Here is a 15,898-nt window from a genome sequence, read left to right as displayed (position 1 = left end):
CTGGAGGAGTAGCAGGTGCTCTTAACTACTGAGCAATCTCTCTAGCCCAAGTGCCTAAATAATATCAGGTAAAAAACACAAAGCTTTCTGGGTAGGAAATTTTCTGCATAACAGTCATTTTCACAGGGCATCTGAAGACATACTTTGGTGTGATGTATTTTGAATCTCAGTTTTTGAAGAGAAGCTCACAAACCTTAAAGTGTGTGCCCACACTCAGACTTTCCAGTGAGTGCCACGGGGGGAAAGTGACAAAGGTTCACGGGGTTTAAAATATATTTCAGTTATACTTTCTTTTTTGTTTTTTTATTTTTTATTTTTGGTTTTTTTTGGGGGGGGCCGGTTTCGAGACAGGGTTTCTCTGTGTAGTTTTGGTGCCTGTCCTGGATCTCGCTCTCTAGACCAGGCTGGCCTTGAATTTACAGAGATCTGCCTGGCTCTGCCTTCCTAGTGCTGGGATTAAAGGCGTGCGCTGCTGCCGCTGCCGCCGCCGCCGCTGCCGCCGCCGCCGCCGCCGCCACCACCACCACCACCACCACCCAACTATTTTTGTTTGTTTGGGGTTTTTTTTGAGGCAGGGTTTCTCTATGTAGTCTTGGCTGTCCTGGAACTCATGCTGTAGACTACACTGGCCTTGATCACACAGAGATCCACCTGCCTCTGCCTCCTGAGTGCTGGGATTAAAGGCGTGCGCCACCATTGCCCTGCCTCAGTTATACTCTCTGTGTATTCACCACCAAAGCATGAATACTTTTACTTAATATTCTCTGTTTGGTAACTTTCATCAATGTAATTTGATTTGCTGTAGCACTTGCTGGTTCTATTACTTTATCAGGTTGCTATAAATAAACTGTCACAGACTTGGTATAAAAAATGTGGGTACCTATTCTACAACATTCCTGGAAGGCAGAGGTCCAAAATCAAAGTGCAAGGAGGGCTGTATTCACTCTCAAAGGTCCTGGGGAAGAACTCTTCCTGCCTCTTCTAGTTATCACTGACTTCCTGTGGAAGGCCAAGACTTCTGGGTAGCCTCTATATTCCATAAATATCAGGTTTCCAAAAGGCTTCGGGTCACAGGAACTTAGAAAAAACAGGTTTGGACATGGTGTTTTATGCTTCTGATGTACTCAGGAAGCTGAGGCAGAAGAACCTGTGTGGCCTAGCTTAGCCAGGGATCCATCCCGCACAGCCCACCACCCATCCCAGCAGCACTGAAGAGGGAAAGACACTTAGAGGACTTTTCTTTAATTGACCTGTACTTTCATCTCCTGGCTAAGAACCTGAGAACGAGATGCTAAGTCATGGTTGTCCATGCCATAGATGTTCTCTCCATCAGTGGCATAGCAAAAAAAAAAAGAAAAAAAAAAAAAAGGCAGCCCTGGCAGGATGTCCTCACAGGTTGGCCACTGTCAAGAAGGCCTTATTCTTTCAGGTTTCACTGGCTATATACACTCACCTGTTTCTCTGTGGATATCTGTTCATTTCATCTCTACATAGCTGGACCCCCACCCTCCAGCTTCAAGCCTTCAGTGGCACAGATAGCTATGCTCCATCTTCTAAGGACATTGTTACTATGTATCTAGAGTTCTGTAAATTGTTAAATCTGTAAATCACTAACAAAAATCTTAGAATATCTGAGCTTTATCTTGGTTCACTTTTCCTGTTATGTAATCCCTGGTTATGTCCTGCTTCCTAAGCAGCAGGACCAGAAAAGAGACCGATACTTGAGCCTCTGTAGAGCCAGTAGGCTTTTGGCAAAGAGTGACAAGGGCTTCATCTCTAGAGAAATGCCTGGTCACAGCTCTCTGCTCCCAATAAGGGACAATAAACCTCTGACATTTGCCAGGAGACACAGAGTTATTTTGTTGAGAAATGGTCTCACTCTCTCATCTTGGAACTCACTATGTAGTTCCAGGTTGGTCTAAATATCACAGCAATATTGCTTCACCCTCCCAGACGTTAGCCACGACACCCAGCACCACTTCCTTTCTCTGCAGGTCTTATCTGGGAAAGAAATCTTTCCCAAAGGTTATAAAGGACAAAAACTAAGCTTTGTGGTAAGCATTATAAACCAAAACTACCCATTTTGGCCACACCAAGCAAGGAGACAAGTGGAGAAAAGCGCTATTACTTATCTAGATCTAGAAAGAGATATCATGACTCTGTAAAGAGAGGAACAAGCATCTACTTTATTGAGAAATATTTCCCTAAATAATACTGTTTTCACTTCGTTCTTTACTGAAATACCTCTCTCCTTGCTAATCTGTTGAAACAATGCTGGTTATGTTCAACATAATTGGAGATATCTTTGGCATTTTCTTCCTGTAGTTTCATAACTTGTAGGACACTTTGTACAAAAAATGTAGGTTTACAGAAAAATATGAATATAGATTACTTATTAATCCCAAAATGTAGTAAATGACATAGCAAAAACTTTATCAAATCCATGTCCTACCCAAATGGGACAGATCTGTTGTACACAATCTCTATGTGCAACTGCAGCATTTTTTTTTTTTTATAAATTGGAACTTTGACATTAAAAAGAGGTTTATAAAAGGTCCCTCTTGTAATATCAGTGATGCTAGCCTATCTGATTATCATTGTTTCTGAAATTTCTTTGAATATGTATTCACTACACACATTTTATCAGCCATATAAAAGCAGTTACAGAAAAAGTTGCACAGCAATCATGATAAAAGCAACATCCATAATTTCATATTATCAAGAGTAGGGCAGAATATTAATTTTTCCCTTTGTACACACAAGTCTAGAACAAGAGCTTCATGCACATCCACACAGAAGTGTCAGTCACAGCGCACTGGGCATTCGTACTACATCAGTGGCATAGGCATTCCAAATGAAGTAGCATCATTACTGTAAGAGATGGAGAATATGTTTCTTGAGTCTAGAATGGTCTCTGTCCTCCAGACTCTCCTAGAGAGCCAGCCCTCTTTTTACTTTTTAATTTGAGGCAGGGTCTCACTAGTTGCCCAGGCTGGCCTTGAACTCATTCTGTAGCCCAGGTGGGCCTTGAGCATGTGATCCTCCTGCTTCAGCCTCTTGAGTAGCTGGAATGATAGGCCTGTGCCACCAATTCTAGTTCCTAAGAAATTTTGCAGCTATTCCTGGTACAGTTTCTGGGTGGGCTCTGGGGTGGGCGGCTGGCCCTGGCTTTGCAGAAGCTGCTCCTCTTGTGGCTGGAGCTAGCAGTTAGGGAGTAGGAGCGGCCGTGCATCATCCTGGTGTTCAGGCCACTGGCCAGAGAGAATGACTTAAGGTGGCTTCGTAAGGCAGCAGGAAGAGGGAGCTTGTCCACTAGGTGCACAGGCGTGCAGGACACCACAGCACGGCAGCAGAGGTCCTGCAGACTCAGTACTTGTAAAAAGGAAAGAGAACCACTTATATTATGTTTTCCATGATTAGGGATATTTACAAGAAGAAGTCCCACATCTGATTGCCTCCCTCCGGGAACTGAGAACCTCTACTGTGAGGCTGTGTCACTGGTGAATGTAGCAAACCCTGTTCTGCCTCCACCTCTGCCCAAGTACAGACCACACAAAAATCTTCTCATGAGCTTTCTTCCACAGCTCTAATAATTACTTCTTTCAAATACATTTGCTTAAAAAATGAACATTTAAGGGGTTGGGGATTTAGCTCAGTGGTAGAGCGCTTGCCTAGCAAGCACAAGGCCCTGGGTTTGGTCCTCAGCTCTGAAAAAATAAAATAAATTAAATTAAAAAATGAACATTTATCTATCTATCTATGTGTGTGCATGACCCATCCTATACATGGAGGCCAAAAGCCTTCCATGAAGGTTCCAGGGATAAAATTCGAGTTGGTATGTTGGCAGCAAAATACCTTTACCCACTCAGCCATAGTCCCTAAATGAATTTGATTTTTGAGGATGGCCACAGAAGCCTTGAGGTAAGTCCTAGGAGGCAGACAATTGTGCAGGGGTTATGAAACCACCTCACATTTGATTAGGCTAAAGGAGACTCGGACTGGCCCTCCGCATACCCTTGCTCGGTCTCCAGAGACGGTCCATCCCATGCCGCAGCAGCACGATCCTAGCCAGCTCCGTGAAGGATTCTGTAATGTTGAAGTTGCACAGAGGGCTGACCTCAAAGAAGGTCACACCCAGGCGCTCGGCGTAGGCCTGGGCCTGCTCAGTGGGCACCTGCCGCTTGAATGCCAGGTGCAGCCGGTTTCCCACCAAGATTTTAGGAACCCCAGGGGCATGCTAGAGCATGAGAAAGGCAAGGAAAATGGGTTGAGTGGTGTACCTCTACAAATTCATGTCCACCCAGAACCTCAGGATGGTACCTTATTTGTAAATATGGTCTTTGTTTATGTGACAACTTAAGATGAAGTCTTACTGAATTGCAGGGGGGCTATTCTAATGACTGCTGTCTTCATCGCAGGAGGCGAGGACACAGAGGGGACCCAGGGAAATGCCATGTGACAATGAAAGCGGAGTGACTGCCAAGAGTATCTGCAACCACCAGAAGCTGGGATAGGCAGGAAGAATCTTGTCCTGGAGCTTTTGGAAGAACATGGCCCTACCAATTTATGTCCTCCAGAACTTGGAGAAAGTTAATGTTTTAAAACACTCAACCTGTGGCCCTTTATTAGGAAAGTCACAAGATCCTAATCATCAAGCGTGGTGCTCACCCACTAGGTCTCAACCAGCAGCAGCCCAGTCACTGTCCTGTACTGAGTGGTATTTGCTCCGCCCAGTCATACAATGGCAGGCAGCACCGCCTCCTTCAGGTCATATGTGGGGCATTTACCCACCAACCCCACAGCTCCCCAGAGTTTTCTTGAGTGTGAACAGCAGGAAATATTAGAAGGACCTATTGCGGAGAGTATTGTGGAGATAAACAGATAGAAAATAAAGGATAGACTCGAGAGGGCCTGGAACCTTTTCCAACGCCCCGACTGGCTCTGCCCCAGGGTATTTATAGAGACGCCAAGGGGTGGAGCAAAAGACCTCCCCCCCCCCCCCCCCAGCACAGCCAAGTGCAGACCATCTCAGACACCTGCACTCAGGCCTGTGGTCCTAATCATCCTCTATGCAGACATGCTGGGTAAAGCCACGAGGAACCCAAAAACGGGCTCCCACAGTCATGGGTGGAGCAAATACCACTACACTGTCCACCCACCTATCCCATTAACTGGGAGTGGGGCAAGCAGAACCTGCATGCCTGAGCAGAGGCACAGCAGAGCCGTTTCCTGAGCCTTGAGGTCCTTTGGTCACACTGTTGGGTCCAGCTATGAGGTGAAGCTTTCTCCCTGTTGTTGAACCTCTGGCCAACAGCCACATGAGTCAATCCCTGGCCAAGGTCACGTATCATACCTCATCAATCTCCTTAATCCATCGATTGATGCCATCAAAGGACCATCGGTTGGCAATGTCATAGACCAGGATCACACCCTGGGAGAGAAGTCATAAAGGTCAACACACAGAAAAACACAAGAGGCAAGCTTGGTCCAGAGACTTGCAGAGACAAAACTATTTTTAAAAATCAAGACAGCGGGCTGGAGAGATGGCTTAGAGGTTAAGAGCACCGAGCACCTACTGCTCTTCCAGAGGTCCTGAGTTCAATTCCCAGCACCCACATGGTGGCTCACAACCATCTGTAATGAGATCTGGCGCCCTCTTCTGTATACATAATAAATAAAGAAATCTTTAAAAAAAAAAAATCAAGACAGCATCTCATTGTATAGATGAGACTGGCCTGGAACTCACTGAGATCCACCTGCTTCTGTCTCCCAAGTGCTGGGATTAAAGTTATACACCACTATGCCTGATCCCTAACGAATCATCTTACATACTGTGACAAAAGCATACAATTTTGATTTAATCTATTCCTTATAAGAGTTACATTATTATTTCCAATGATGTTTCATGCACTCACTGACAGATGCTTAAATAAAAAGTTGAGCTAGGCCGGGCGGTGGTGGCGCACGCCTTTAATCCCAGCACTCGGGAGGCAGAGCCAGGCGGATCTCTGTGAGTTCGAGGCCAGCCTGGTCTCCAAAGCGAGTTCCAGGAAAGGCGCAAAGCTACACAGAGAAACCCTGTCTCGAAAAAACCAAAAAAAAAAAAAAAAAAAAAAAAAGTTGAGCTAGAGTCTGGAACTCATAACCATAAATTTGTCTGGGGACATTGCCGCCTAATGCAAAGCAAGTCCCTCCCCAACATATAGTGCACACATAGACATGCTTACACATAGATAAGAAGCTCAAATACAGATATGCACATGCATGTACACACACATTCAGGCACTCATGAGAATGCATGCACACACATGGCATCTGTGATGCTGAAAAAACATAATCCACCAGATTATAGCACCTGACCTGCATCAGTTTATATATAAGCTTAATTGCTTTATCTTCCAATTTAGCCATAAAAGAGATGGCTAAGTAAGAATTTGTAAATGTTATTTCTCAAAATCAATTTGATCTCCAGGCTTGGAATGCTGTTTACCTGTGCTCCTCTGGAATATGAGCGGAATATGGTACAAAATCTCCCCTGCCCTGAGGTGTCCCTGGAAAAGATGTTGGAGACTGTTAAGAGGAAACTGGTGTTTCTTCTTGATAACCATTTCTCAAACTTTGGAAGCCACACCAAGTACCTTTTACAGTCTTTGTGTTGGTGGCCATTACCTGCCAATCCAAGACAAAGTCACAAAGCCATCCTGAATTTTCTGGAGTGATCTTGGCAGCAACATACCCTTTGGGCTCATTCTCGTTTTCATTGTTGTTTTTATAGTGTGTGTGTGTGTGTGTGTGTGTGTGTGTGTGTGTGTGTGTGTGTGTTCAAGAGTTTGTGTCTGTGCACAAGCACATGCACAAGCCATGATACATGTGTGGAAAGTTAGAGGACAGTTTATGGGAACCTATCCTTCCGCTCTGTGAGTACTGAGGATCAAACCCAGGTTATCAGACTTGGTGGCAAGCACCATTACCCATTGAGCCGTCTTATTACTCTGTAGCCTCAGCCTCCTGAGCACCAAGATTAAAAGTGGACATCACTACACCTGACTGGTTGTTCTGAGACAGGGTTTCTTTATGTAACCCAGCCTTGACTCAAACTTATAGTGATCCTCTTGTTTCCTACCCCTAGTGCTGAGATAATGGACATGTGGTACCAAGCCCATCATATATATGTATATATATATATATATATATATATATATATATATATATGATAGGCTTATATATTACAAAAAAGATTTGTTCATTTTTATTAATGTGTACCTATGTGTCTGTGTGAGATTTTGTGCATTGGGTGAATGCTGCAGAGGCCAGAAGAGTGTGTCAGATTCTCTGGAACTGGAGTTACTTGGTAACCCTGAGCCATGTGTAGTACTAGGGACCAAACCCAGGTTCTCTGGAAGTCAAACTAGAACCATGGGGGCACATGCCTTTAATCCCTGTACTCTGGAGACAGAGACAGGCAGATCTCTCTGAGTTCAAGACCAGCCTGCTCTATATAGCAAGTTCCCACCACCCAGGGCTACATAGTAAAACTCTATCTCAACAAAACAAAACAAAAGTCAGGCTAGAAACCTAACAGTGGGTTTTAACATTATTCTCAGACATTTAAGTAAACCAAATATAATTTTAAAAGTTATTTTAAGGTTGGGGATATAGCTTGGTGGCAGTATATTTCCCTCACGCAAGCAAGACACTGGGTTCCATCCCTAACACAGAATATTTTTTTTTTCCATGGTTAGGCAAGATCTTTCCCTGACATTCAGTTTCTCCATAAGCAGATTCTCCAGATATGTCCCCAAGTTGATCAACATAAGGGACTGACAGGACTTCTACTCTGCAGATGATGACACACACTAGGAGTGTGGTACTCAGAAGGCTAGGTCAGCATGCCAAGAAACTACCAGGACAAAGGAAGATGTTCCCAGGGTAAGTTCCTGGTATTGTGCACTCATTGTGGTAACTCTCCAGAAAGGGGGCACTGCTTCTTCAGTCTTTTTAAAAGCTATGTAGATACACATCTACACATTTGGTTAACATACCCACTTCAACATTACTCTTGGGAATGAAGAATTTCCAAAGGCCATGTACATAGGTGTGTCTTCACAATGCCCATGGAACAGGTATGTTTTTTGCTGTACATCATCTGCAACTAGTGACTATCCCAACACCTGAGAGGAGTGCTGGGGCTCAGGAAGGGCATGAGCTAGAGGCATTGACTTTTGTCAAAGACATGGGAAGAACTATCTCACTGTTCTGAGAAGTAAAGTAATCGAAGATTTAAGGGCCAGCCTCAACAAAGCTTACATGAAAGCCACTAGAAAGTCTGTAGCAAGAAGACAATAAGATTGAGTTGTATCTGCTGGCCTTGTGTGATGCTGTTAATCACATAGGCCCATGGTGAGAGCCCTGTACATAACCACAGCCCCCTCTTCAGACATGGGAGGAGAAATACGCTGGCCTTAGACATCAGGAAACTGTGTGACTGTGTAGAGGGGTCAGTGTGGACACAGCAACTGACACCACCTGAAAGAGGCCTCAGGTTGTACAGGGACTGGGGTTAGTTTTTATTTTTTGTTCGAGATTTTATTTATTTTTATTTTATGTGTATGGGTGCTTTGCCTGCAATTATGTTTGTGCACCACATGTATGTAGTGCCCACGGAGGCCAGAAGAAGGTGTCAGATCCTCTGAAACTTGAGTTATGGATAGTTGTGAGCCACCATGTAGGTTCTGGAAATCAAACCCAGGTCTTCTATAAGAGTAGTCAAGGCTCTTAACCATTTGGCCATCTCTCCAATAACTGGGATTAGTTTTGAGCATGGTGAGAGTGAGTCCCTGAGGCCTTTGGAGGAGTGCAGTAGGGGCTTGGCTTCCTGAAAAGAGTCAGCAAGAGCTGGAGACTCAGGAGAGACCAATTCCACTGCGAAGTTAGGCCATACACACTTCTATAGACTCAGCATTTTTAGGCAGAGCCAGTGGAGCTAGAAGTGCGACCTCAGATGTGTTTCCCCAAAGGCCACGGGGGCTCAGAAGGGAGAATGAGCCCCAAATCCCCAGGCTTAGGTCCTGGAGAATGAGGAGGACAGAGGCTGTTTGGCTTAACTCAAGAATGGTGTGGTGCCTGTAGGGGAGACAGAGTAGAGGGAGCTGTAGCCCAGGAGGTCAATAAGGCTTCTACCCTTGGAACCAGGACACCCTGTTGTTGTGGGATGTTCTGTATGGAAAATGTGTTGCTAATTAGTCAATAAATAAAACACTGATTGGCCATTGGCTAGGCAGGAAGTGTAGGCGGGGCAAAGAGGAGAATAAAGCTGGGAAGTAGAAGGCTGAGTCAGAGAGACACTGCCAGCCGCCATGATGAGAAACAGCATGTGAAGGTGCCGGTAAGCCACGAGCCATGTGGCAAGGCATAGATTTATAGAAATGGATTAATTTAAGCTGTAAGAACAGTTAGCAAGAAGCCTGCCACGGCCATACAGTTTGTAACCAATACAAGTCTCTGTGTTTACTTGGTTGGGTCTGAGTGGCTGTGGGACTGGCAGGTGAGAGAGATTTGTCCTGACTGTGGGCCAGGCAGGAAAACTCAAGCTACACCCTGTACTCTGTTCTGTACACTCAGAATTGGGGGTGGGAGAACTGGTCTGTCTTGGTCACTCTACTTCCATGCCTGGCAGCACCAGGTGAAGTGAAACAGGAAGCAGGTGACAACAAGGTATCTTGTACCGACAAGGGCTCTTTCTTGGACATAGTTTAGCCCTAGGAGCACAGCCCCTTAAATAATGGGGTAACGGGCTTCAATGGGCTCACACAACTGGGTCAACACCTTTTGAGGAAAGCCACCAGCTCAAGCTAGGACTAAAGGGCACGGTTCCAGGACCAGAACATCCTGACCAGCATAGCCCCGAACTCACCAAAGCTGCAGTTTCACCCTTCGGCCATCTAGCAGGATGGTGGTCGTCTTGTGATCAATTCCTGCAAAAGGGTTCAGGACATATTAGGTTTGGGGCTGGATGTATTTTCTCAGCCATCACCAACAACAGAACTATGAAGTATGTGAAACTGTCTTTTTTTTTTTTAAGATTTATTTATTTATTTATTTATTTATTTATTTATTTATTTATTTATTTATTTATTATGTATACAGCATGTTTGACTGCAGGCCAGAAGAGGGCACCAGATCTCATTATGGATGGTTGTGAGCCACCATGTGGTTGCTGGGAATTGAACTCAGGACCTCTGGAAGAGCAGGCAGTGCTCTTAACCTCTGAGCCATCTCTCCAGCCCCCAAGTATGTGAAACTCTTGCATTGAGAGAGAAAAAGGTTTCTCATCATATAGCTTCAAGTTCACAGGCAGGTGTGAGATCTCTGAAGATTCCCTTAGACCCCAGACTGACCTCCCAGTGGACAGCCACTCACATTCAAGCACTCTGGTATCCATGTTGGCTGCCATCAGCTCAGTGCCTGGGTGCTTCCCAACTGGATATGTTGGGCCTTGGTCATCCCCCACTGCTGTCTTCAGGATGGGCACTGAGCCGGGGGGATGAATGACCCCATGATGCTGACTTGGAACTCCTACTCTCAAGAACCACTCTAAGTCTTCACAGAGCTATGTATGGCCGGCCTAGTGGCTGGTGGATTTGCTGTAGTGCCATAGCCAGCTGAGTTCTCCATCACTTATCTGTCCCTTCTTACCTCTACCCCTTGCTCTAGCCACCCTACACTGCACATGAAAGCTAATCTCAGCTGTTTCCAAGGGAACAGGGTTAAAATAGTAGGCCTGGCAGTGGGAGTGTGTCCCCTGCGAATTACACTAGGAATGTGAAGGCAATGCAGTCTGGGAGCAGAAAGGGAGATGCCAACTCTGATTCTGTGTATGCACAGGAAGGTAGGCCAAGCCTTAAGCTAAGTGACCTCTAGACTATACATTAAGGGCAGTTTTCTAAGCTTTCCTCTCTTTTCAAGTACATGTGTGTGTGTGCATATGTGTGGTGTATGTTTGTGCACATGTGCATGAGGATGTGAATACAAGTGTGACCAGCATGTTTGAAGGTCAGAGGTTAACCTCAGGTCAGTCTCTCCACCTTAAGATTTTATTTTTAATTATGTGCATGCGTGCGCGTGCATGAGAGAGAGAGAGAGAGAGAGAGAGAGAGAGAGAGAGAGAGAGAGAGAGAGACAGATAGAGAGAGAGAGACAGAGAGAGAGACAGAGAGAGAGAGACAGAGAGAGAGAGAGAGAGAGAGAGAGAGAGAGAGAGAGAGAGACATTATATGTTGTGGTACACCTGGAGGTTAGAGGACAACTTCCAAGAGTCAATTCTCTACATCTACTTTTGTATGAGTACCAAGATCAAACCCAGGTTGTCACTGTCACCAGCTGTCTCCTCCAGGGTTCCTGACATGCCTCTGAATTGGGCTCTAATGTGGATGCTAAGGGTCAGGGGTAGTGTCTGAACTAAGATCATCATGCTCTCATGGCAAGCACTTTCCAGCACACCATCTCACCAGCCCCTCAGGTCTTGTGTTTTAATTTTTACTACATTCATGGGCACCTGGGCAGGAATGCATGCCACAAACTTATGCACTTGTATGAAGTTTAGAAGACAACCTCTTCTTCCACCTTGTGGGTCCCAGGGATCAAATTCAGGTTTGTTGTTGTTTTCCAAGACAGGGTTTCTCTGTGCAGCCTTGGCTGTCCTAGAACTTGCTCTGTAGACCAGGCTAGCCTCAAACTCAAAGAGATTTGTCTGCCCCTGCCTCTCAGGTGCTGGGATTAAAGGCATTGGCCACCACTACCCAGCTGAATTCAGGTTCTTATGCCTAGCGGCAAGAGCTTTTTTTTTTTTTTTAAAGATTTTATTTATTTTTATTATGTATACAACGTTCTGCTTGCATGTATGTCTACAGGGCAGAAGAGAGAACCAGATCTCATTACAGATGGTTGTGAGCCACCATGTGGTTGCTGGGAATTGAACTCAGGACCTCTGGAAGAGCAGGCAGTGCTCTTAACCTCTGAGCCATCTCTCCAGCCCGCGGCAAGAGCTTTTACCCATTGTCCCATCTCACTAGCCCCCTAAAATGTGTGTGTGTGTGTGTGTGTGTGTGTGTGTGTGTGTGTGTGTGTGTGTGTGTTTGAGTATGTTTTGCTGGGGATGGAACTCAAGGCCTCACAAATTCTAGGTAAGTGTCCTACCAAAGGACTGCATCCCAGATTCCCCCAAAGTTTTGTTTCATTTTGGTTTTTGAGACAATCAGGTCTCATGTAGTCTAGGCTGACCTCAAACTATCTATATAGCTAAAGAAGACCTTCCCCTTGTTTCCCACTTCCTATGTATTGGGATGACAGGCATGTACTATCATGCCCAACCTCCAAAATCTATTTTTAAAAACAAATAATATCCTCCTTCATGCCACCAGAAACCATTTTTCTGCTTTTTAATGAAACCATTAAAACCATTTAGTGGGGCTGGAGGGATGACTCGGGGATTGAGACACTGGCTGCTCTTCTAGAAAACCAGCTTCAGTTCCCAGCACCCAGCTGGCAGATCACAACCATCTACCCGATGTTCTCTTCTGGCCTCCATGGACACTGCATGCATGTGGTACACAGATATACATTCAGGCAAAACACCAATACACATAAAAATAAATCTTAAAAAAAAAAGAACCATCTTCTGGGGCTGGAGAGATGGCTCAGTAGTTAAAAGCACTGGCTGTTCTTTCAGGGTACCCAGGTTCAGCTTTCAGACCTGCATGGCAGTTCACAACCATCTGTCATTGTAGTTCCTGGGGATCCTATGTCCTCTGCTGGCCTCTACAGGCACAAGGCACATACATGATGCACATACAGGCAAAACACTCATATATATAAAATAAAATAATTTTTTAAAAGAAAAAAACATCTCCTGAGCCTGGTGTTGTGGTGATTCATGCCTATAATCTCAACACTGGGGAGGTAGAAGCAGGAGGATCAGGAATTCAAGATTATCCTTACCTACATAGTAAATTTGATGCTAGCTTGGGCTACCTGATACTCTTTTGAAAGAAAGAAAAAATGAAAATGAAAAATGAGGGCTGGAGAGATGGCTCAGAGGTTAAGAGCACTGGCTGTTCTTCCAGAGGTCCTGAGTTCAATTCCCAGCAACCACATGGTGGCTCACAACCATCTGTAATGAGATCTGGTGCCCTCTTCTGGCCTGCAGGCAGAACACTGTATACATAATAAATAAATTAATTAAAAGGAAAATGAAAAATGAAATGAATGAAACTGTGTGCATTCACTTCTGGTGCCCCTGGATGATAGCCAGATCTGGAGACTAGAACGTACAAAGAGCTGATGAGAATAGGACCCAGAAACTGAGCCCAGGAAAGGACACCTGAAAGGGGCTCACCCTTTGTGTCACAAATGCCACAACTTTTGTAACCCTAAGAATCCAAACTGCCAACTAGTGAGACACACTAGTTTTTTTGTTGTTATTTGTTTGTTTGTTTTGGTTTTGGTTTTGGTTTTTTGAGACAGGGTTTCTCTGTGTAGCCCTGGCTGTCCTAGAACTCACTCTGTAGATCAGACTGGCCTCAAACTCAGAGATCCACCTGTTTCTGCCTCCCGAGTGGAGTGCTGGGATTAAAGGTATTTGACACCACTGCCTGACTTACTTTCTTCCTCTCTTTCTTCCTTCCTTCCTTCCTTCCTTCCTTCCTTCCTTCCTTCCTTCCTTCCTTCCTTCCTTCCTTTCTTTCTTTCTTTCTTTCTTTCTTTCTTTCTTTCTTTCTTTCTTTCAAGATAGAGTCTCACCATGTAACCTTGGTTAGCCTAGAACTTGCTGTGTAGACCAGGCTGGGTACAAACTCACACAGATCGACCTGCTTCTGCCTCCCTAGTGTGCCCAATTGGAAAAGTAGAGCTTGTATGAGTCAGGTGTACAACTTGGCCATGCTTCTTTTGATCTTCAACACTAAAGGAACAGCTTTGGAGCTCAGTGCAGTCACCTGGAAGAATCTAGAGTTCTGGGTTTCAACTACAGGTTACCATTCCCAGGAGAAGTGTTGCAACTCCATCTCCAGAGTGCAGGGCACAGGAATGCAGGAAGAAGCCCATATATGAGTTCTACTAGGTAGCTCCTCCCCAGGTCTGCAGGGAGAGAAGATGCCTCAGCAGTTGAGGTCTCTATACTCTGGCTCCATGTGGACAGAACAGTGGTTGAACTAGTCCTGATTACACAGCACCATGGGGCTGGAACTCTTTCTGAACTCACCTGTCAGTCCCCTCTACCCCACCATACATTTCCCCAGTGTTATGTACCTCTTGTAACACACTCCCTCCTGTTTCTGGTCTGACTCCCTTATCCAAGCCCCAGCTCCTGCACTCTCAGTTCTCTAACAGTCTGTGTCTCAGAGTAAGGTTCTGAATCCTGATAAGCTGACATTCTATCCACAGGAGAGAGCCCATCATGCCAGTGGACAGCTAAATCAGTGGAAGAATGAAATCCCACTCCTTAGAGAGGAATGCCTCTGCTGTTCTTTTTAAGAAACTTGGAGTCAGAAGCATGGAACCTCCTAGCCCATTAGTGAGAACACACCAAGATGCTGGCATGCCTGTGACTTTGGACATTCCTTGGCCTGGCTTGTCTCACCCCTGACAGCCCCTCCCCCATCTCTCCACCTTTATGTTCTCTTGTCTCTATCTATTTCCTAGCCTGGAGGATGGTGGGGGACATTTTCAGCATCATATGCTGACTTCATTTCCACAATGAATGGCTACAGCTATTGCATGTCTCTATTTCTCTCAAATGAGGACTCTTGAGGTGGCTTCCTCATGTGACCACAGGAGAGAATCCCTTCAGGAGAAAGAAAAGTCCTGTCCCTTCCAGGAGGAGCCCATGCTGTCATCCCAGCACAGTAGCCCCCTCACAGACCTTCAAATCCATGGAATGCATAGGACTATCAAACACAGGTGTTCTGCAGTGATCAGCACTGAGGCACACAAAACTTGACATACATACAACAAATAGAATGTGAATAGGGTTAACTTTGAAAATGTTTCTTTCCCCTGGAATGCTAAAGACTTTTCACTCTCTCCACGAAGCAACGAATAAAAACACTTGGAAATCTATTTTGAATGAGGAAATAATAATTTTGATCTCAGCATGTCTGTCTCCAGACAAGCAGAGTGCCCACCCTTCACAGGCTGGAGGACATTTCATTTTGGTTTTTGAGGAAACTACCCTCTGCCTAGGCAGGCTGGCTCTTCCAGCCTTGGAACATCTTTTTGCTCAGGCATACTTACAATCACGTTTGATCATAAGGACTGACTGTACATATGGTGGAGGTCTTGTAAGATTACTTCTCCTGGTAACACTGTAGCACTCTTCGCATGGGCGTGGCCTAAGGTGTTCCTCAGTGAAAACTGGCTAGTGATGAATTCTTTAGAATGTGTCCCTATTGCTACATGGCACTAGGCTGTCCTGTAACAACTATAACAATACGGAATGAAGTTTTTAAGCACTTACAAGTTTTATTACATTATTTGTGAGAGACAGTGTATCTAGTCACACACATGTGTCCCAGCCTGTGTGGGGGTCAGAAAAAAAAAAACTTGCAGCACTCCATTCTTTCCTTCCACCATGTGTGTCCTGAAAACGAACTGAGGTCATCAGCTTGGTGGCAATCCTCTTTACCACTGAGCCATCTCACTGGTCTACCTACAGCCTCCACACCTTACTAGTTTTATAAAAAAAAGAACTAGATTTGGCTTTTGTTTTCATCAGAGTCATGAGTCTCTGGCTTTCTCAAGTTATTCTGAGATCCAGTAGAAACATTGCAAGCCATCCTACTTTACCCATGTCCCATTATCTATTTAATGTTTTTCACTCCCTTCAGTAGCCATTATTTTGTCA

The 15,898-nt window shown here is 45.0% G+C and overlaps 1 protein-coding gene across 5 annotated transcripts in view; it reads right to left on the bottom strand.

Moving 5' to 3' along the window:
- Positions 1–2,166: 2,166 nt before the first annotated feature.
- Positions 2,167–15,898, bottom strand: part of Rab40b (RAB40B, member RAS oncogene family) — a 38,332-nt gene continuing 24,600 nt past the window's right edge. For all 5 annotated transcript variants that reach the window (XM_052755934.1, XM_052755935.1, XM_052755936.1 and 2 more), the window contains 5 exons: positions 9,914–9,974; positions 6,491–6,551; positions 5,354–5,431; positions 4,015–4,237; positions 2,167–3,372 (listed from right to left, as the gene is read on the bottom strand). In XM_052755934.1, the coding sequence (XP_052611894.1) occupies positions 3,101–3,372; positions 4,015–4,237; positions 5,354–5,431; positions 6,491–6,551; positions 9,914–9,974 (695 nt within the window). In that variant the 3' untranslated portion in view covers positions 2,167–3,100. The remainder of the gene's footprint in view (positions 3,373–4,014; positions 4,238–5,353; positions 5,432–6,490; positions 6,552–9,913; positions 9,975–15,898) is intronic.

Source organism: Peromyscus californicus, unplaced genomic scaffold, assembly GCF_007827085.1.
Source record: "Peromyscus californicus insignis strain IS unplaced genomic scaffold, ASM782708v3 Scaffold_3__1_contigs__length_106647218, whole genome shotgun sequence".
NCBI lineage: Eukaryota > Metazoa > Chordata > Mammalia > Rodentia > Cricetidae > Peromyscus > Peromyscus californicus.
This window is presented reverse-complemented; position numbering and strand designations above follow the sequence as displayed.